Below are 24,759 nucleotides of genomic sequence, written 5' to 3' on the forward strand. Positions count from 1 at the left end.
AACGAAATTACCATAAAAAAGTTTTAAGGCTTTGTTATCCTAAAATTACAAATGAACGATTTTTATACCTTAATAATTTCTTTATATCACTAAGAAAATCTTATCTCATTTAACAACTTAATAACAATTTTCTAACTTTAGAAAGCTTTGTTTTAAAGGAATCTAGTAACTGGACGTCGGTTAATCCCAAATTTTCTTTATGTAGACTTCATTAATTAAATAATGATCTTGTAAATAAATCTGGGCCTTATAAAACAATACCTCATATAAAAACAACTTAGTTTACTCTTCTACATCTTTACTACAAAGAAATTCAATGAATTTAAACGATAGTTTAAAGCACAAGTAGATAAAACAAGTTGGCTTTTAATAAAACTAATTTAAAAAATAAGAAATACAAACCGATATAAATATTTACCGGTTATTTTATAATCTGAAATAATATTAATATTATTAAATAACTACTAATATATTAAAAAACGCTTAGGCTTAGACCAACCTTTTATTCTTTCTTTTCTCCATCCTCTTGACGTCCTCACCTCTGTTTCCAGGAAGTCTTGCTAAATCACGTCGTCGTCTTCTTTGCTGAATTCCTTGACTGGGGATTTTCTCTATTTAACTTTTACCGTTTTTTTCAAACAAACTGTTGCATTACGTTCAAACTTTCGCGGTTTAGCTTTGCTTTCCTTCACCTTGGTCGAAGGCTCACTGCTCGGTTTTGTATCGATTGTTTGTTTGGATACAGCTGTTTTTTCTACGTCGGCTTTGGACTAGTCTATCTAATCGGTCGACTTTTAAATTTGTCATTAATGATACGTTTGAATGAGTTCACTAGCGCTGGTACAAGTTCAGAGATTATGTCCTTTGGTTAAAAAGCCGTAAAGCTGCAGCAACGTGAGTATAACATGCAAAATTCAGTGATCTGTTGAGCACGATTTCTCAAGATTTGAAGTAGCTGACTTTTTGAATGGTCTTTACTTCCTGGACTGCTATTTTCTTCTAATAAAATGGACGATTTTGTGACTCGTAAAGTGATGCCCGTGACAGTCGACATAGATCAGCGAATTTCTTCTCGCGTCATCCGGATACAGAGGGCCACCAAAAGGACAGATCTGTTTCCTAATGCATCGCCGCTGTATATCCAAATTTCTGACATCCAAAACTCCGCAGTGAAGTTGGAATGAATGGAACATCTCCGTTTCGTTGTGTCTTCAGTCATCGATATGCAATAATAACTCCTTGTCCATAGAGTTCCTCTACAATTTCGTCTTCTTTACAGTTCAGAAAATCCCTGCACGCGATTCCCTGGAGATATTTAGCGTATATTGTGACATAACCTCGATGTTTAAAAGTCCAATCTTCTCTCAAACCGAGAAGCCGTGATGGTAGTAGGTTAGCGGCTTCAATAAACAGTCCCATAGCAGTTTTCCTTGTCTCCTTAACAGATCCTACTGCAGCTTCTGTGATCACACTTATGTGAATCACAGAAGAACTGATATTAATAAAATCATCTGCTTCATTTTTCTTTATCACCAAATATTTTGGAGAAATTTTCATTACACTTCAAATACTCTTCGTTACACTTTGGTCAAAACTTAGTTCGGACCTTCTTCTCAGCACTATTAAACTTAACGTTCTTCTTTCATTTCATTTGCAAAGACAAAGGCTCTCCTTGACGAGAGTTTTTTTGTGGACTCTCTGCCACAGAAATTGTGGAAGTTTTCAGGAATGAAGCGATACGATCAATATGTCGCAAGGTGCGAGTGGAGAGACAATGGGGCGTGTCCCGGTTCACTGATCCTGCTTGGGTTCACTCAGTCAGCCGCCAGCAACAGATTTAACCCGGTCCGGAATGTCACGTACTGTCTGATCCCTTATATCAGCATCCCAGGTCTCGCTCTTAGTAGTAAGGACTCTGATACCCTTACCCGTGGAACAATCCCTGCCAAGGACCGACTGAGCGGCGCAAAACTTCGGCAGAGCAAACTCACATCAGCTTTCAGCCCGATACCACCGCTGGAAGGATAACCACTGCCAATTTGCACGCCACCCAACGTTGTCGAAAACAGATCACGGTAATATCTCCCTACTATACTGAAAGCAGGGGAACCGAGAGCACAACCTACGACCTGTTCGGACAGTTTGGGACAGCCAATCCCGTACTCCACAGGGTAGCGCCTGAGCAACACCATTGGCCGACATAAGTAAAAGTAACAGAAATACCAGGTCTTTGTTCGCCCCGGAAGTGTGCTCAGATCGCATTGACACGGGTGGGTTTAGACTTTGACAGGGATTTTATCTGTTATTATTATTCTTAACAGTAGTATTTTGTTGTTCATTGTACTAAATTTTTAAACCTTAATTAGGCAATAAAATTTTCTTGGAATAATCAAGTCGAATTCATTACTGATAATAGTAAAATTTTTCTGTTCACTGTAAGAAATTTTAGCACTTTTTGTTAGATAGGTTGTTTTAGAATAGTCAAATTCACTTCATTTGCAAATAAAATTAGAACACATCGTTTAGCTATATATGGAAGTACAACTAACGTTTTATCATTAATACACACACGCGCGCGCGTGCACACATACATATTTATTATATAAGCTCTTAAATATACAATATTTCTCATGTAAATCCTTCGAGAAATTAAAACAAATCTTCCAATACCAAAATTAACTAACAGATTAGAACCGTGTGTCTTAACATTAACAAATTATTGGCTTCAAATCTACATAAATTAAAAAAGTGTACAAAAAAGGCATTATTATGCATTTCACTGCAATTAGTAATTAATTCTTTAAAAATCTTTTTTATCTTCAGACCAGTTTTTATATTAAAGTAAATTTAAATTAACATAATTCCTTTTAAAAAAAGAACGATTATACAAATTCTGATGATAATTTTTTTTAAATTGTATTAAATAAACCCGGAACGTACAAAATCCACATTGAAAGCGTTCATTAATAAAAAAATAAGACAACTGAAAAACTTATTTTTCAGTTATCGTTTTTTTTAACTATTAATTTTATTTTCATACATAGTTTAATATAATTATTTTAGGTACATAATCTATTTATAATAGATTATGAAAACTTTTTTCTAAATTATTTTTTCTATTTTTAAAGGCTATTCTAAATTAAAGTTAACTGATGTTTTTACATTTATTCCAAGAAAATGCGAGACAGTTCCTTTTTCATCCTTGAACCAAAACACTCACCCCTTCCGGATATAATCTACATAATTTATTTATTAAAAATTATTATAAAAATTACATAAACTAGGTAATTTATTTCTGTCTTTTAGATGGAATATTAAATTATTATATTTAATGTGTAAAAAAAAAGATAAACGGAAAATGTTTCTTATTTTATTAAATTTATGCAAATTGATTACAAAAGTCATATTGTAACACAAAACTGATTATATTACACAAGAAAGAAAGAAAAATACTGATCTGTGAATGAAGATACTGAAACCTCCCCAAGTTTCCCCTTCCTACTAAAGCACATACCACCAAGATTTCTCCTCATACCAAACTCTTCTAGACGTTGCTTTTTCTTATTTTATTTCACCCTCGATCTTTTTTACCATCCTTATTTAACAAACCTTTTTTTCTTCTTTTTTTACTCATTTTAAATTCTTTTTTCCTTCTCATTCATATAATAAGTTTCTCTGTCTTTCCCGGAAATATTCAGCGTACACCCTTTTGTTAAGTTTACTTTCACTTTATGAATTCTAGTCAAGCAGTTAAGTTATTTTATAATATTTAACGATCGAATACAAATAACGTTTGAATTAAATTTTGACGTAATAATTTCTTATTTACGTTTCGATATATTTTATTTATATACGCCTTCTTATGCTATAATTTAATATAAATATATATTAAATTTATTATTCCGTACAATGTAACATATAAACAAAAAATTAATTTAAAATTCAAGCTACGTTTTTAAACACCTTAAATCGGTACCTCCTAATTCTTCTTACCTTATTATAGCGTATTAATAATTTAAAGATATTATTGATTCATCACATCAAAACATGATTTGAAATCTTATTAAATACCGATAATTACTAAATCGTAATTTCTTCTAAATTTATCTCCGATACAATAAATTTCAAAATTATTTTTTTTTCAAAAAAAAATAAAATTTTTATAAAATTTATAAATATTCATTATGGAATAATAAATTTTTGATTTTTTTTTTCTGCAACCGCAGATAATGGTAAATATATGTATATATATTTTTTTAAATAATAAAAAAATTAAACTATAAATAAATTTATATTAGTACCTCTAAATAAGTACCCGTTATTTTTATTGGTTTTTTTTTTCTAATAAAATAATCGTTAAAAAAATTATGATAGAGATCTACTGCAACAGAGAATAATAGAAAGCACATGTTCAGTTTAAGTACAGAACACAAAAATGTTTGCAAATCATCGGAAATATTTTTTTTCTAAATTGTTGTTTTTCAAGAAAAATCAATTTTAAGTATTCACGGAATTATAGAGAACTTCTTTAAAAATAGAAATCGTCCTAAAAATCTGATAATGTTTTACTTATGAACAAAATTTAATACGGTTATAAATTTAAAACTATATAAATAAGTAATTTTTTTGCGCTTTATTTACCCTTTTGTTTGCAATGGTTTAAACGAAGTAGTACGATTCCACGGTAAAAAAAAAAAAACAGAAGTATTAATTTCATAATTTTACTGTTTGCCTCATTAAAAAACGTTAGTTTACAAACGCACACTTATACAATAATTTAAAAAATATAATTTTTATATTAGAGAAAAATTAGACAAAATATGTATAATAATCTCTTTTTTCTTGATATATTTTATCGTAAGGTCATTAAATTGATATGAAAGGGATCGCATCAATTCTGTCTTGGTCATAGCTACATTGAGACACATGAGCCTTCCAAAATGTCCAACGATTTCAAAAACCACCCAGAAATTTATATGAATTTCCCTTTTCAATAGGTCATCTATCAGTTGATCAGATAAAATACTTATAAATCTCTATACATCTGTATTTTTACTACCGGTTTGCATGCTGCAATATAATCATTAGGGAATTATTGTAAAATTAGACGAGAAAAAAATTTCTTTTAATCGGAAAAATTCCTAAAAACCTGAGAGCACTAGACAAAATTGAGATAAGAAATAAAGATAAATAAATAACTAAGATAAAGAGGATAAAAAATTCTGCTCGTGAATAATAAGGAAAAATGGTCAAGTATTTGACCACCGTAAGTAATGAATTATATTTCTGAAAAGCTAAATTACTTTGCGAGAATGTTATTCTAAAGTCCTCCCAAAATATCTCAAGGACAAAGGTTACATTTTCGAGATCCCCATCAGATCTGAATCTGTTTTCATCACACATTTGACTGTTATAAACGCGATCAACCGAAAATTGTAGAGATTTTCACTTTAAACTAAACGGACATGTTATACTGAAAACCGTTTCCTGTTTAAAAACTGTTAAAAAATACACACTAAATATATGTTGAACCTCAAGGAATTATAAAAAAGTAACAAATAACCTAACAGAATATATGATATTTAAATATCCGAATTACCAAGTAAATGATATGGAGGGTTGGGTCCGGTTTTTAAAGGCGATTTCTTCCAAGTTTGTACTATTCATAAAATGTTTATTTGGTTTATAAAACATTTTATCTGTACTCGTTTACATAGTTTTTATATATTTTAATTATTCTTTTAAGCACTAACGTCATTTTAAAAAAATAAAACAAAAAATAAGACGAACCTTTAGACAGGGTATAAAAAGTGACTGACCCTAACAAAAATAATTATCAAAATAGAACTCGCAAGAAAATTATGATATTGGACGATTAACCTTTTAAGGGGAAAGAGAAGAGAATAAAAATAAAAAATAAAAACTAACACCTGTTTGTCATTTTATACACGTTCGTTCAACTTACAATAAATTAACTGGGTTTGGCAATAATAGGAATTAGTCAAAAAAGGAATCTTAGATACGTAATATAAGATAAATTTCATAATTAAGTTTATTTATTTATTTATTATTTTTATTAAAAAAAAGAATACTTAAATAGTTATATGCAATTTTTCTTAATTTATTCACCGCTTTTTTGCAGTCATTTAGATGTAGCAGAAGGTTTGGATGGTAAAAAAAGGTATTAATTTGATTATGTTGTGGCATTCAATAGAAATTAATTTCCACAATAAATTTAACGGTTTATAGAAAAAAAAATTTAAAACAATCGAAAAATATTTTTTTTTAATAATCTATATAATGTAAAAAAAAATTATTGAAAAGAAATATAGATAGATATGAAAGCTTACATAATCGTATTTGCTTGTGACCTACATAACTGGTTGACCAAATGATGATGTTATAACAAAATTATTAGTTTTCAAGAGAAATTTTAATTAAAACATACATATATATCTATCTTATGGCATAAAAATTATTTTAATTAGAAAATTTCAATCTATAACGTAAAGGTAGATTATATATATGTGCACTGAAAACAAAATTTAGTTTTTCAAATTTTCCCTGAAATATATTATTTTCAAAAACTCTTCTGTACAAGTAAGAATAAAAATGATGGTTTTATAAATATTTTTTATTACGTACTTTACTTATTTATAGTTGTTGAAATAATTCTTATAACTTTAATTATTATTCTTTACAAATATTTTTTTTAATGTAGTCTGAATATAAAGACAAAAGAAAAATGATATAATTTATATTTAAGCAATACGGTTCTGATCCGGTTAAATAACTTATAAAAATAGATAGGTTACATCTGACTGGTTAGGCCTAAGAATAGTTTTTAAGTTTGAATCGTTAGGATACCATTTAAAATGTTTTTATAGATTTTTCTAGTTACATATTTTTTTTATATTGCAGACTTAATTTTTTATAATTAGTTTTAATTTTTTATACTTTAACTAAAAATACTTTAAAATGTACTGTAACTTGAAAACTTTATTTCTTAAATATAGAATAAATTATTTAATTTTTGTATTAAATCTATAAATACTTCAAGAGGCTGTTCGCACGATCAATTATGCTCTAACTTTAACTGAATCTTGACCGGATTCAGACAAACAAATTGCAATAAAGTGGTCTTTTAACTGAATCATAACGATCAAATTTCACGGGTAATATTAATTTTAACCCGACTAAATGTCTACCGTTAACCAGAGCTTTGTAGTTTAAATAATTAAGATTATTTAAGTACACCAAACATTAATATTAATCGGCTAAGAATTCTTAATTAAATTACATAATATAGTTTATGTTTTTATTTAAAACTTATTTCGTATAAAACATGAGAAATAAAATAACCCCCAAATAAAAACTGAAGGAAATAACCTCAGGGATATTTCTTCTTAAACATTAAACTTTTTATTCTGTTAATAATTTAGTTTAAATAAAATAGTAATTAGGAAAGTAAAAAGAAAAAATCTGATGTGGATACCGCATGACTTCCTTGTACGCCTATTAAATTACACATACATATTTTTAAAAGTACATAAAATTTTATTTCACTTACAACTTCTGATTTTTTCATATTTTTTTTATTTTTTTAATTCATTATTGAATAACTATTTATTGTAAAATTGTTTTATAATCACGGGGATGATAATTATTAATAAATCAATATATTTGAATTAAAGAAAATAAAGTTAAAAAAAAAGGAGATGAAGTCTGATTCGAACCTATGTGCCTTTCCTTATAAGATCCAAATATTTCATTAATTAAAGTTTTATTTAACTTTAACCGATGAAAATACGTACCATTATGATGTATCATTGAAAATCTCTCAAAGAGGGCTTATTACTGTGGTTAAAAAAAAGTCCAAAATCCAATTGGGCTTTTTTGGATAGTTTTCGTCCAGCCCATTATAATCAAAAGAGGAGGTGCACAACTAGATGTTACACCAGTGCTAAATCCAAAATTTCAACATCCTACGGCTAACCGTTTTTAAGTTGTTGGAGATACATACGTACGTACAGATGTCACGCCGAAACTAGTTAAAATGGATTCACGGATGGTCAAAATGGATATCTCTACTGAAATCTGAAAACCGATATTTTTCGCAATCATAATACTTTCTTTACTTCGTACAAGGAAGTAAAAATTATCGATAATCGAGTTCCAAGTTCGCAAGTTCGATATCATAGAACTTTATTAACTCCTTTAAACTTTTTTTCTCTAAAAAACCGGACGATTTTTGAAAATATGATGTGATATTCTGAAATTAGAATACCTTCCGTAAAGATAATTTTAAAAAACTTGATGTATAATTAAATTTTATTAGAATATATCGATTTATAAGAGTAATAAGTTACAAATTAGATTTTCTAACTAGTATCGTAGATATAAGTAACTTAATTACTGTCTATATATCTTAAGCAAACGGTAATTATTTTTTCACATTAATAATTTATGTTAAAATGCATTGTATCAACTGACGTTTTATTTTTAATTAAAAAGAAGAAAAGGAAAAAAAATTAAAATGTTCTGAGTCTATTTCCCCTGTCCATTATCATTAAATAAAACAATATTTCCGTTTTTAATATTTGCCACGGCCAAATATTAATTTAAGTTGTACAATAGTTTTTTTGCCGTAAAGTTATTTTTATTTACAACCGGTCCCGATCGATCGGAACCACGAGTAAATTTGTTTACGGTAAACAAATGACATGCGAAGACAGGTCTCCGTTGAAACTTCTTAAGACTTATAAGTGAACACACAGGCATGTTTACAAATGTATACACATCTTATACGGTTCACTCGAATATATAATAAAGATAAACGATTAAATACACTGATGTGTCCTTAGAACATCGATGAAGTCCATAACATAAAAATAAAACAGAAAAACACCAAGAAGCATATCTCACAGTTACACAAAGGATCACAAAAAATGAACCGAACAAAGAAATAACAGAAAGAGAAAAAAATAAATAAATAAATAGTTAAAATAAAATACGATGAAAACGAGATATTTTTACGAAAAATAACGACCCAATTTAGTAGATTCACTCAAATCTCGAAGAACCTTACAATTCCAACACCTGCAGCCGCTTTAGGCGCCGAACGTCCTCGCTATTATCCAAGAGGTTAACTGCGAGCCAGCTCGAATGACTGTTCAGTCATTTTGTATTCGATATTGAATCGTATCTCCTCTCGAACGCTTGGCACTCCGAACACTATCTCAGTGTTTTTTTTAAACCTCTTGTAAACCGGCGCCTCTCTTATTGTTCTCAATAACTTATTTTGAAATCGCTGAGCGATGTCAATGTTACTCTTGATTGTAGTAGTCCACAGCTGTTCCCGTAGCTCCAAATACGTTTTAGGACTGTTCTATACAACAAACAAATGTTGCCTAGTAACTAGTGCATCAAGTTGAATATGTTTTTGTTTAATAAACAGCTATTCCGGGTAAAAACGCAACTCTTTCTCGAATTAAAATTTATTAACATTTGAGTAAAAATACGTACTGTATCTTCACGTGAAAACCTAATCGAGCTATAGCCTAACTTCTAGGTTATAATAAAGGTAACGCAAACGGTAATTAACACCAAATATATTTTTTTGTAGAATACTGCAAATGTAAGAATAATTTCTAAAATATTCTACTTCATGATAAATACGTTTCTAAAAAGCGCACTACTAAAGATTTTGCTGGAGAATCGGTTATACGTGTAAAAATAAAAATTAATCGAGCAAAAACTTAGATAAAATGTACAGTTAAAAACTAATCGGCTGATATATTCCAGCTCAATGTGTCGACTAAACAGTCGATGAATATCGTGCTGCTTGTTTTTGTTAAATTTTTTTTTCCATTAAAATTGACACAACCGTTCCTAAGGAAAATATTTAAGTATTTTGGAGGCAAATATTAGCTACAAAACTACGAATGATATTGTTCAACATAAAAGCAAGAATATTTTACGAATGTTTATTTCAAATTGTTATAGTTTGTACAAATAATAATAATAATAATAATAATAATAATAATAATAATAATAATAAATAATATATCAGTTTGTTGTGTCGTATAAAATATACTTACATATGTTTAAAAACTTATATATGATTTAACTTTATATATGTTTTTAAAAAATTATATGTATTTTTCTTTATTTTCTAAAAAGAGTTATTTGAATATCAGCGTATAATTTATTTATTTTAAATAAATAATACATTTTGCCAAAATTTACGTAATATTTAATTTATAATTTTTACGCTTAATATTATGTCACGTTTTATACTTTTAATAGTTAATACGGACTTTAATCACATCTCTTATAATTTTGATCGTGCTCTTTCTTGACGCGATCTACTTCTACTTAATTCATTATTTTACACCGATAAAAATATAAATAAATAGGTCTTTTGATTTGAACCTCTTTGTGTACAGCTGTAGTCTAGTGTTTTATTTAATTTTAAGACAAAACGTATCTTTAGTTTGTATCTTAGTCACAAATTTACCTTATTAAAGAAAGATTATAAAAAACACGGGAAAAATTAAACGACAGTTTAATCGTGAAACTTGATTAAAAATCATCGACTTCCGAAAATTAATAACTATAATAAATTGTTTACACCGTCATTTAATATAAAAAGGAATGCTTTTATAAAAATAAATTCTTGTACGCACACACGCACATACACGCAAAACAACATATATATGTAGAGTTGAATTGTGTGAGATAAATAGCGCTCGGATGATGACCGCTTAACTTTAGTATGGCACATGGCCAAAGAAAAAGACATTAATTTAAACGATTTTAAAACACAGAAGCCGAGTATAAAAGAAAAACTGGTTTTTTGTCTTATATACGAACATTTTATTGGAATTGATAAAATATTTTTACACAATCTGAATAGGGAAACGACCTGTAATACTATAGATTACTATACAATACTATTAAATTGTTGACCGCCCGGTGAGCTACCGTCTTGCACGATTGAAAAAAATAAAACATTGTAAACACGAATCGAAAACTCAGGTTAAAAACATTATCGGTCTGAATTTTAAATAGTACGTTTTAAGAAGTATATTTATATCACGATAATAAAATAAATAAATCGGTATAAAGATTTATTAGTATTTTATAATCACGAGGTTTATTATTAAATATTATAAACCTATAAAAAATATTAAACTGTCAAATTATTGGTTTAAAATACTTCCTTTACATATTTTTTTTATCAAAATGAATATCTACATGTACCTATGCAGACATATTAAAAAAAAGTCAAAGAGATTAAACGGTATAAAAGCAGATTAGTTGGACACCCCAAAAACTTATCTCAATGAAAAAATTTTAAAACCATTATTACATTGTAAGATTAATCGCTTAGTATAGTAGATAAAAACATTTTGTTAAGTACATTCAGAAACTACAAATCCTTTTCCTACAACTTTTTAAATTATAAAACTCGATGAACGTATTTAAAATACAAATTGTTTTTCATATTTAATCGCATTGATTATATACGCTAAATATATTCAATAACTTTAATACAAATTATACAGTGATGCGTAAAATTTAATGTTTTTTTTTTAACAATAAATTTTACTACAGATTAATTTTTAGGTTACCGCTTAAACCTACTTAATATGATCGATCGATTAATTTAAAAGAAAACCTAAATTAATTAATAATTATAACTAGATTGAAAAACACAAAAAAACTTCCGTAGAATTAGTTAATCTATAGTTAATTAAAAAAAACTTCAAACTGCGATAGGTTTATAATTTCCAAAAAATATTCTACTAAATAATAAGAGTAATTTAAAATTTTAATAACCATTTTGAAAAGTTTTGTATTAAAACACAAAATATTCAAAATTGAATAACGATAAAGACTACACATTCGGATATGTTTAAATTGAAGCGATTACCAACGGTTTGATTTTTTTTTTTTTTAATTTTAACTAATTATAAAATCAAACAGAATTTATATCCGATTATTATGAAAGCATTACATCAGAAAATTAGCTTGGATAGTTTTATTTTATTATTAACACACAAAAGAATAATGAAAATTATTGTTAGTATATATCTAGCCAAGAATTTTATTTTAAAGGGTACTGATAAAATTCAGAAAATAAATTATTTTATTAATAATAAAGATAATAATAATACTGTAAGAAATCCGATTAAGTTCGTGTTTATTTTTATCTGTGATGTAAACAAGAAGGAACATGACAAAAACGAGTTTAATAACCGTCAAAAACTTCATCGGGATTTTGTTTTCGTATTTATACTTTTGCAATTTTTTTAACTCATTGCACTGTTGCTGTCGATTAAATAATTAATTATTTAATTTTACACGTATTAGAATTTTATATCTTATTCATCGGTAAATAAATTTTCAAAAATAAATATATATATATACACGAGTATATAACTTTAATAATAATCGGCAGCTTTTTTTACCACACTCTTTTTCTCAAGTTTATTTCTTAATAAGCAACAACACTGAAAAAATATAATAACAAGAAGGGACAATCAAAAAAACCTTATATATAATTCAATATAATTTGCAGAGTTACATACTATCTTTGAATTATTTATTTATTTATTTTATTCCGTTGGATTTTTTCCTATTCATATAAAACGAAATACATCCTTCGTTAAAATATATAATTTTTAATTATTTATATTTTTCGTTTATTAAAAACAATTAGAATATGTATTATATAATACCACCAAAATCATTTATATATATACGTATAGCCTATAATTTATTTTTATATCGATGTATTTCATTATAATTTTTATATGTTTTTCGTGTACGATAGATATAATTAGTACAAATAACTCAGAAATTAATGAAAGCGATCGACGTCGGTTACGTTTTCTATGTACATATATATATATTTATTTATTTATTAAAACGTGTGTAAATTTAAAAATAAAAACATCTCATTTATTTTTTTATTATAACTGGAACAATTGTAAGTTACGTTTTGAAAAAATAATTTGGCAATAATTGTAATAAACTAAAAGAAACATACGGTAGAAAAACGGTAGAAAAACTTTCAACCGTTTTTTTTATGAGATAAATGTTTTTACGTTTATTTTTTTACGTACCAAATTATTTATATAAATACTATTATAATAATTTTTTAAATATCTGTAATAAAAAACTCGTAAAATTTTATAGGACTAAAAAATAGTAAATGTTCACTATTTTATCGCTTAATAAAAACGTTCATTAAGAGAACTCTCGTAGAGAAAAATCACTTTTATTCACTTTTCTATTATTTATACTATTTGTATTAACTGAAAATAATTTAATGAAAAATCGAGCATAGAAGTTAAAATAGATGTAAAATTAACACGTTTTACTTAAAGTTATAAAAAAAAAAACCCTGTGTATAAATACAACCAAAGACATAATAATTATTTTGACGGTTATCCCGTAATACTTCAACGGATAAACAGTAAATTTTTGTTTCCGTTAGACCAGGTAATATATTTATTATAGGCTTTTTAGAAAATTTAATTTAGGCATAATATTTAACAATTTCCACATTTTAGTATATTTTTAGTAAATTTTCATGAAAATTTTGGTTATTGTTTTTGTTGTAATATTTTAATAAATCTAAGATATATTTTTCATAGTACGGTAAATTAATTGTATTTTAATAGCAAACAAATCGGAATTATAAAAGCAACCTAAACCGATATTAAAAGATAATAAATTTTAACCTGAAATGTAAGAAAAATTATTCATTAAAACTCCGTTAGGCCTAAATAAAAACAAAAAAAGTTTGCACATAATCATAATAAATTTAATTTTTTAATTTAATAATAGTGAAACCTAACAAAAAGAAATATGAAAATTAAAAAAAAACGTTTTATTAAAATGAGCAAGTGTAGATATATATTTATATATATAATTGCACACATACACACGCTCGCACAAACACACAAGCACGCACAAAACAAGTTTAGTTATTAAATAACAAAAAGATAAATGTTAATGCTAAAACCAAAACAGATTACACAAACTTAATTTTGTTAATGCACTACTTAGTACAAACAACTCAAAAGTTAATGAAAGCGATCGGCGTCGGTTAAGTTTTCTATTTACATATATATATATATATATATATATATTTATTTATTTATTTATTTGTTTATTAAAACGTGTGTAAATTTAAAAATAAAAACATCTCATTTATGTTTTTATTATAACTGGAACTATTTTAAGATCCGTTTTGATAAAATAATTAGGCAATATTTGTAATAAACGAAAAGAAACATACTTACTGGTAGAAAAACTTTCAACCGTTTTTTTTATGAGATAAATGTTTTTACGTTTATTTTTTTACGTACCAAATTATTTATATAAATACTACATAATTTATATACAATTCAAATTAAAAGGCAAAGAAATAGTTCAGGTTGTTACCGTAAATATGAACTTTTTTTAAATATAATAACACAACTAAGGATATCTGGGTAAAATAATTAAAATATATATATATTTTTATATATAGTATAGCATTTTGTTTTTAATTCTCATTATAATACAAAATAATATCTTCAAATCTGTTTGGTTCTTTGTTTTAAATAAAAATAAAACTATTTTATAGAAAATCTCAAAGTAATTTTTTATAATACTTCAAAATATTAACTTAAAAGGAATAAAATGTTACATAAATCTAATAAGTTGCTTGTATTTACAAACAATTCAAATTATAAGATAACATATACCGTAAAATTGGTAATTTTTAGATATTTCTTAAATACATTTAATAATATTAAGAAATTACAAACCAAAAAAATAAAAATTCTATTTACATACAAACAAAAATTAAATTAAAAGAGATCAGGTGCAATAATAATGCTAATAATAACCTAGAAAAATGATGTTATCGAAAACTTCAGTAAAATTATTTTTAAATTCACTTAATTCTAGTTAATACTTGAGAAATATTTTTGTTTTGTTTATCGGCAAACGTTTTCTTGTTAATATTTACCGTGAAAAACAATAAAACTTTTAAATATTTTCTAATTAAATGAAAGATTTTATAAAATAATATTTTAATTAACTTTATTTATTAATTAGGCCTATATTTAATCGATAAAAAAATCTTAAATACAGGTTAGCTTTTATGCAGATATATTTTTAGGCTATTCAGAAACATATGATAGAAGTAGAATTTACATTTTCTAAATACCTAAAAGTTTTGAAAAAATACAAACCAAAAACAAAATAATATTTGTTATTTAGGGAAATAAAAGCGATAAATGACTATTTTTTAACATCTTGTAATTATTTTACCTGAAACATTTTGTAGTGCAGAATGTTTATACCTATTTATCTAGGTTATACACATAACCTATAGATAAATAATAATAAAAATAACAATAAAAAGCTGGTAAAACCCTACAAAAAATAAATAAATAAACAAACAACTTCGGCTAATAGTTAAAAAATTGTAAAACAATTTTTATTACATTTTTATTAAGCGCTATAACTTTCATTAGGTTAATGACCTTTGTGTTTTTATTTACGATGCATGTATAGCCTACTTGTAAGCATGTGTAGACATATACATGTTTATTTAAAATACAAACAAAAAGATTTTTCTTATTTCTGATAATTTATTAGCTAGCAATATCATAAAGCACACATTAAGTCTATTTTCAAAAGTATTAAAATAATTTTTATTAGTTATAACACAGTAACAGCAGTTTTTTTATATGTACATGAAAATATTAAAATTGTAACAAACATTTTTCTTGCAATAGTTATTATTTTATATCTTTTTAATATTCATAATACAGCTTTCTTACAAATCTTCCGAATCGAAATTTTCATTATATTAAATGTTTATTAAAAATTTTAAGAAAAAATTTTATTTTGTTAATTTACAGGTAAAATTATCAAAAATAATTTATAAAATTTTAGACCTAATAAGACAATTTTTTTAAATTTTAATTCCGGTAATCTGAGAAAAAATAAGTTTAACGTAAATAATTTTCAATTGTAAAAAAACCAGTTATTTTTACGTTATTATAAATTATATTTGTGTTACCTCAGTAATAAATAAATTAATACAATCCAGAAAAAAAAAATGTTTAATTCATCTACATCTCCCTGCTCGTAGAATAGTTATATTTACTTTTTGCTAACAATCGAGAAGACTTTTACGTACAAAGTCAATCGTTATTATTGTAATTATAAAAAATATTTCTCAAGTAAGTTACTATAGATTAATTATTGTATTATTTTATTAATATTTATTTTTTTAATACGATAACAAAATGAAAATGAGATAACGTAAGTAAGGTACCTGGTGGAGGGTACGGTGTCGACGGTACCGCCTCAGGTGCTGCATAATTTCGAAGCGTACTGTAGCTGTCGTGCGGAAACCCAGCAGCACTCTCTGCGGCCACCATGGCTGCGGTAACCCTACGGTCCTCAGCCGGACTTATGTAGGAAACCGGTTGAGCGTGAGGGTGGTGGTGATGAGAATCGTGGTGCCTGGCGGCGCTGGTGTACGGGTACGTACCCCAGGTTTGAGAGAACGTCTGATGGCAGGATACGGCCGAATCGGCCGACGTACCCGGCGTACCGCCGGTGCTGGAGTATTTGTACTCGGGCGTCGATCCTGCTGCAGCGGGCGACCAGAAGGATAGGGCAGATGCTGTCGGGGGCGGTTTTCGACCGTCTCTCGCCGCCCCCGTATCCGATGCGAGGTTGTAGTACGTGGGTGTGTTACTGCTGTACTGATCGAAGGCGGAAGCGGGTGTCGCATGGTGACCTTCGACGTTAGGACTGTAGTTCCAAGGTTGCGATCCGTGATGAGAATGTCGTATGACACCCGAATCGACGCATTCGCTGTACAACCTCTTGACGGGGACATGTAAAGGGCCGGTATTACTGGTTACCGATGAAGGGGATGTGGATGCGGTAGAGGATGTGGTTATAGGGGTGGAAGATGGTGATGTTTTGATAGGAGTGGCCGTGGCCGGGGGCGGTGGGGGCTGAGGAGGCGGCGGGCTCTCTTCGTAGAGACTGCCGTTCATCATAGTCCACCAAGTCACCCCGGCGGCAGATCCGTTCGTCGTTCCTGCGGTGCAGGCTGTACCCAATCCGACGCCATTTTGGACGTCGTACACGGCGCCAGACGAGCCGTCGACCCCCGTGTCAACGAGGTCACCGATGATGATAATTGTAACGAAGAGATGTCCGACAGCAGAAGCCGGAGATCGATCCGGCCGGACGGATCGAAGACGACGATCGGACGGTCAACCGGAAATCATGTGGTGATAGGACAGCGTCGAAACGATGCAGATGAATCAGGAAGGAGTAACGGCGAGTCGATATAAACAAACAAAACAAATAAAAGCACAAAGATTAGCTCAAACAGATATCCATTCCCGAATCACATTAATCCGGCTCACTTTATCGCATAACGATACTATAAACGACTAATTTTTATGAGGTGCTTAACTTACGGGAACGTTGCCTTTAGGTAGTTTTATTGCCCACATAAACCCCGGCCGCTTTCCTCTTTAAATTCGATCTCGGTCAAGGTTACACACACCCGTCGATCATTCACAACACTTTTCGAAAGTCTACCGATTTCACCCTTACAAAAAAATTATACGTAAGGGGTAGTAAAAACTAGTATAACCACCCTCGTCAATAAAAGGGTTCGTCACAAAAAAAGGTTCGTCACTCTATTCACAATTACTACCTAATTTTTGTCCCCCGATATCGACAAAAAATATTTCGACACACTATATAATTGCGCCGAACCTTATTGTTATTTAAATATTTAACATTATATATTAAGTAAATAATACGGACTTTACGTATCGGTAGCTAAGTTCGCGGCGGGCGGACTTCGCGACTGATCAAGCACTGTTCTTCCTCCGCTGAGCGTCGTGGTAGACTGTCCTGTGCCTACGTCGGACTGGAGCGCCTGTCACACGCGCTCTATCTAGCGGTTAAACGCCGAACTTCACTCTCATCTTTAGCCCTCCTCTCGACAGTTATTCTCCATCGCCTGAACTAGGCTTCCGCGCCTTCACTAATCTTTTTTACACGTTAACCAAATACGCATATACACATTGTAATTACTAAAAAAAACGAAAAAACAATAATGTAAAAGATAATTTTAAGAAAAGGAAAAAAGTGTTTTTCATTATCGATTACATCTTTTTAATTCTTTATTATACTATTTTTTTTAAATATAATAAAAATAATTTTTGATATAACGTAACGTCGAATATTTAGTTTTTTATATAAATTGATAGCGTGCAACCGACAGTTTTGAGTTAATTAAAACATACTTAAAATGTTTGTTCACTCGTTCATAACTTTTGGGGTTTATTTGAGCTAGGCAACGTAATTTTTTTTATTTTTAAATATAAAGTTTAAGTAGATTAAAATTAAGTAAATAACATACAACAGTGGTCTAAATTTATATAAATTACAATCGTTCTGAAATAGAGGAAATAAGAAATTTTCATCTTGATATATATGCAAATATCGGGGAAAAAAATAAATTACCTCGTTTAATACCTCTTTGCTGTTTTTAATAAAAATATAATCAATATATTTTTAACAACTAAGATATTATTTTTTCTTTTCTTATTGTTTTTCTTTAGACCACTATTGTAAAAGATTAATTGTAATATTTAAAGTTAAGTACTCTAATACAGTGAAACCTTTAAAAATTCGTTTGTTTAAAATCTTTTTCAAAAAATACTGTTCATCCTTTTTAATTTGTTTACAAAATTAGATTATTACTCTAAAAAAATAAAATTTAAATTAACAGTAAACTACTGGTACCTTCATACAAAAAGAAATTTATTCTCACAGAGAACCAAAATACGAATTTATAGTGGAAAATACAAAAAAAAATTCAAGATTGTTACTTCGTCAAAATTTGTAATACAAAAAAAATTGGAAAACCATTTTTTTTTTGAGCACATAAACTTTCTTGTGATCGTAAGATAGATATTAGATGCAATAATTTTTTTTAAATTAAATGTAAGTTAGCTAGGGTTTTTTCGCAGTAAAATTAAGAAAATGAAAAAAAATATTATTTAGTATTTCTTTATTTTATTTTAAACAATGCAAATATATACATATATTAATATATATGTATATATATATATATATATATATATATATATATATATATATATATATAGTGGTACATGAAAAATGAAAAAAACGTTGGATGTAATACAGTCACTTGTAATACCTTCTTCCGTTTATATTTAGTTTCTGTATACTTTAGTCATACCATTACACAGAATCAAATTTTCTGCAAGTTTTTTTAACAACATTTTACGTGTTTATTTACCATTTAAGAAAGTTGTTTTACGCCAAACATAAAATAGTGTGTTTTTCGGTCCAAAGTTCTTATTTTTTAATCCAAAAGTTTCGAAAACTATTAAAATTACAATTCTGGAACCAATTCATAGTTCATACAAAATCTCTTAATTTATCCCTTAATTTGGTTCCCGTGAATTACAGTCAGCTTAATTTCATTGAAGATGCAGAAATTAGGGCGAAATCTTTCTCCAGGACGCTTCGTTTTCTAACTTCTGTTTGTATGAATTCTATCCTTTACTTTCACCAGTAGAACATGCCCAAAAGTTTGTTACATTCTTCGTGAATCATTGTATATTATACACATATATATATATGTATTTACAAAGCTACATAAAACTTTTTCTTCTTCAACTGTTATTTGTGTAAGTCAGAATTTTCACTTTTTTAATAAAAAAAAAAATCTTATAATGTAAAATAAAAAAACGCGATTAATTTGTTTTAAAAATTCAATATTTATATAAATTCATCCCTTTCAATAAAAAAAATGTCTGTCGTTAATTATATAAACAATATTGTTAATTAACGAAGGATTTTCTGTTTTTCATTTTATATTATACTTAAGTAGGGTGGTATTTTATTTAAAAATATAACTAGTTTGATCAATTTTCCTGAAAAGTTTAACTCGTTGTTCTACGTCCAACACGTAGTTTTTTCGTTTAAAAATTATATTAATACATCGCAAACGTACATGATTCAACAACCAAATTATCAATTGCTAAAGATTATTAAAAAAAAAAACAGTTTTTTATCCGACTGTTTTTAACTGTGATGTAGTTTGAACTTTCAACTTCCGTTTAATTTTTACCAAGATTTTAAACAATTAAATTAAAAACATCTCCATTATTTTCTTCTTTTTTTTTCTTTTCCTGCGTCCAATTTTTCGTTATCATTCCACGAAAATTTGATAATTATAATTTTTTTTTACAATTTGAATATAATTCATATACATTTACAAATTCATTAAGACTTGGTTTAATACACACATCTTTAACAAGGTTACTTTTCGATACAAAAACAAACTCGATTTGATTCCTTTTTTACGACATTAAAATCTTTAAGAATGATATGTTTATTAACATTAAAAATGTATTTTTTTTTTACTTTATTGCCATTAATCATCTTAAAAAAACTACAGCGTTGTTAAGATTAGCTCATCTGCGGAACCGATTGATTTACCTTGGATCCCAACGACCTCGGAAAAAGTTTACGTCAAATCAAAAGATTTGTTTGTCCCGTAGAATAATTTTCAGAAATAATAATAAAAAAAAAAATACTATTAATATATTATTAGCGGTAGTATGCATCGCTAATTTTTTTAGAACTGCCAGCCCTTAAGTATTTCAGACCCGAGACTAATCATATACATTTTCAGATTTATTTTTAAATTGTTTACAAAAAAATTAATCGACATTTAACACAAAATACGTTTATTCAAGAAATACTGAAAATGAATGTTTTATTTTTAATTAAAAGTCAATATTTATATTTTTTAACATATTTTGCGAGTACATTTTCAATTTAGAGGCAAAGTTACTAACATTACATTAACTATTTTAATGTAATTTAAATTATTAATAGTAATTTAGTCTATGAATATAGTCTTCAATGAATAAAAAAAAAATATATTTAAAAAAAAATTCAATTTAAAAAATTACATACACACATGTATATATATATATATATATATATATATATATATAAAATCACAAACAGGCAATAACCACTTGATAAAATGAGGTTTGATTACAAATTTAAATGGGCTTCAACGAAAGATAACATCAAAAACCGCAATTAAATAATGAAAGTTAATTAAAAAGTAACTATAAAACAAGTGATTAGCAGCAGAATAATTCAGGAATGGAATTACTCAGATCGCAAAAAAATGATTTCCTTTAATTATTTTTAATAAAGTATACTTATATTTTGAGTAGAAAATTTTCTACGCGTTGAAATATAACTTTTATATCGATAAAAAAAAAATTTACACAATTATTATTAATGGGTTTTAACGACTGATAAGTTATTATATTTTTCAGATTTTTCCATCCTTACATATTAAGTCGTAGTTTTATAACTAATTAATTATTTCGTTTAACTTTTGATCTTCTATCGTACTTTAAAGGTTTCACTGTATGAAGTATGTAATAATAAGTAAAAATACGACTAATAATATATTTTAATTATTTTTTTTTTAAAGTTGAAATTCTGTAAAATATTTATTTATGTAAATATTTTACAGAATACATTTTATGTTAACTTGTATTAAAAATTAAATATATATATATATATTAAAACAAGAAGGTATTACGATTTCTAAGTTAATATCTTATTAGATAAATATTTAAAAAAATCTGTAACAAGAAAGTAAATTTAAATAAAAGATAATATTAATATACATATATTTACTAAGATCATTTTGTTACTATTATAATTTGTTAACTCGTTAACCTATATTAATAGTTAAAAATCTATTATTATTATATTTACATTATTCGTTACTAAACCAAATATAAATAATAAATTATATCGCATTAACAATTACATAATCATATTATGTAGCATACATAAATAATGAATTATAAAAAATTGAAAAACTGTTATTTCATTTTTATATTTATTGTAATTAATACTTTATTTAAAAAAAAAAACCTGTAATATAATTTCGTTTTGAAATGTTTGGAAATTAACTTATTTTGAAAGTTAAAGTAATTTAGAAAAGGATTTATACTGAAAATCTTCGAGTATTATCAACATTTGTCAAAATAATCGATCGGAATAAAACTTCGATGATACTAAAGTCTTTTTTTTTCTTTTAAATTTAAATAATAATGTAATTATATTACTAGCTTTAAACAGAAATGATTACTCATTTCAGGGGTTTTCTCTAACTGTCAATGTTCAGTTAACAGTACTATTTTATGAATAGACTGAAACGGTTCAAAATCAATTTAAGGGATGGTGATGGACGGTGGTGTGTAGGCCGGATAATAAACAGGAAGAAGAAATAATGAACTAAATTGTTTGTTAAATATGCAGTAAGGGACAGATTACAATTTTTTTAATATTTTTAATTAATTCGTTGTTTGGAACAAATTATTTCCATACCGTTAAAAAAAATTATTATCCTAAAAACCGATTGAAACTTATTCAGCAATGTAATCTTAAATAAAAAATAAAAACCGATGCTAAAGATAATTAGAGGTATAAGATTTCCTATAACAAAAAACATAATTTTCAACAAGTATTAGATAAAGGAAAAAAATCTTATAATTTAAAGGATAAAATAAAAATATTTTTCAGAATAAGTTTTGTCTTTAACACGCTGTGTTAAACACGCTGTGTTTTTAATACGTTTTAAGTAGATGAAACTAAAGGTTAAAATTTGGATTGATTTTTTAAACCGTTTTTTATATTGAACTACATTAACACTTTAATTTTATTACATAATAAAATGTTTTAATTATTGTTTAAAGATTATGTTGTATGAGATTTAAAATAAATTGCCCGATCTATTTTTAATTATTTTCTTTTTAAGAAAAAAAATAATAATCGGTTTACTCATCGACAAAGATAAATTTGTGTTAGCGTCAAGAGAGAGGTTGTTTAATTACTGCATCTATGTATGTACATATGTATCGCACTGACCCTCGATGACGTTATCCGCTTTCTTTTTTCATGAGTTGCATATTATGTTTTTTCATGAATATTGCAATATTTGTTAAAATTGTAATTTTATTACCACCCTTCCGATGACCACCCGTTTGAAAACTAAAGTTCTTTTGAATTTAAAAATTAGAAATCATACAAATGGTTACACAAAATTTGTATTCGGTTATTATCTAAAACGATTTAAATTTAAATAGATTTATAGATTCTTGTCTTTAAATTTGCGTCGATTGTAAATTAATTTTAAAAATTATAAATTTTGAGTAATCTTTTAAAAAATAATTTTTAATTCGTCAAAAATTAATATTATTTTTACTATTGTTTTCGATTAACAGTATTTCAATGTAAACTTAAGATTTTTATAACTAACCCCCCTATAAATATTTATTAGTTACAAATAATATATCTATAAATAAATAATGATAAATCTTTAAAAATTAAAAAAAAATACCTGTTTTTAAAGTCGGAAAGAAAATATTTAATTAAATAATAATCTCCTCTCAAGATATCTAATATCTGGGTTTAATTAAATTAATATGTTAAATATCGTACGTGTTTGAATACATGCTATCAGTCACGGGTGACATCTGTTTATCTGCGTCGTATTTTATGACTATTTACATTTCCTGCTGACGGTATTAAAATCCTAATTAAAAACATATATATAGACATATGTAGCGTATTTAATACGTCTGCATCTAATAACTCTATTACGATATATGTATCTTTTTTTTACCGTCGGTTCCTATATACATCGAAACCGTAAGTAAATGGATCGACGAATAATAAAATTAAAAACAAGTAACCGAAGATACTTCCTTCTGTGGAATATCTTTACCGATAATTTACATTAATTCTCTATAATGCGTAATGAATATTTACCGATAACACCGTAATAATAGAACGTATAATAATCTCAGGTAAGAAATAAAAATGAAAGATTAAAGAGGAAATAAATTACTTAATGAGTTCAACAAACCGAGGTAAAAGAATTAAAGTTAACACAAATAACAGACAGTCGAACGATTTATAACTTTATAATTTCTGACGAGAGTACGACTGACCACACCGTAATAAATAGTCCTCAGTATATCAATAACGGTCGAATAAAGTCATTTGGTGGATGTATTTATTCGTAGTAAATACATAAAAGCGATGTAAAAATATAAGAACGTAAATATAAATGTAAATTATAAGAAACAAGGTTATCAAAAATAATTATTATCTTGGTCGTCATTCCACCAGCGATTTTTACATCCTAGTCTAGGAAGGAAAAATCCATCGTCACACATGCATAATCCAGTTTCAACACATGTTGCCTTCTTAGACGTCTAATATCCCCACGGTTGTCTAAAAGATTCACCGGTAAGCGATTCAAGTGTTCGTCTAGTTTAGATATGTATTTCGCAATTATACCTTTGATTTCCTCGCGAACGTACGAGATCCTTAGATATTCGTGGATCTCATCGTTCATACAAACCACGACGCTTCCCTTAAGATCCTGAGTACTTTGTTTTGGGACCTCTGGATAATCTCTACGTTGCTGTTACACGTTGTTCCCCGTAGCTGTATTCTGTAGCTCAATCCTGGTTTCAAAAATACCTTATACAGCAGTAAACTGTTTGACGGTGATAAAGGAGATTTTCTGCCTGCAATCGGTAAATTCACTTAAACTTAGTG

General features: G+C 27.3%; 1 protein-coding gene across 1 annotated transcript in view; it reads right to left on the reverse strand.

The window, feature by feature from the left end:
• LOC142330169 (uncharacterized) overlaps positions 1–17,090 on the reverse strand; it is an 84,993-nt gene extending 67,903 nt beyond the window's left edge. Inside the window, exon 1 of the mRNA XM_075375276.1 lies at positions 16,352–17,090. Within this exon, the coding sequence (XP_075231391.1) occupies positions 16,352–17,090 (739 nt within the window). The remainder of the gene's footprint in view (positions 1–16,351) is intronic.
• Positions 17,091–24,759: the final 7,669 nt, after the last annotated feature.

This window comes from Lycorma delicatula, chromosome 9, assembly GCF_047948215.1.
Source record: "Lycorma delicatula isolate Av1 chromosome 9, ASM4794821v1, whole genome shotgun sequence".
Lineage (NCBI taxonomy): Eukaryota > Metazoa > Arthropoda > Insecta > Hemiptera > Fulgoridae > Lycorma > Lycorma delicatula.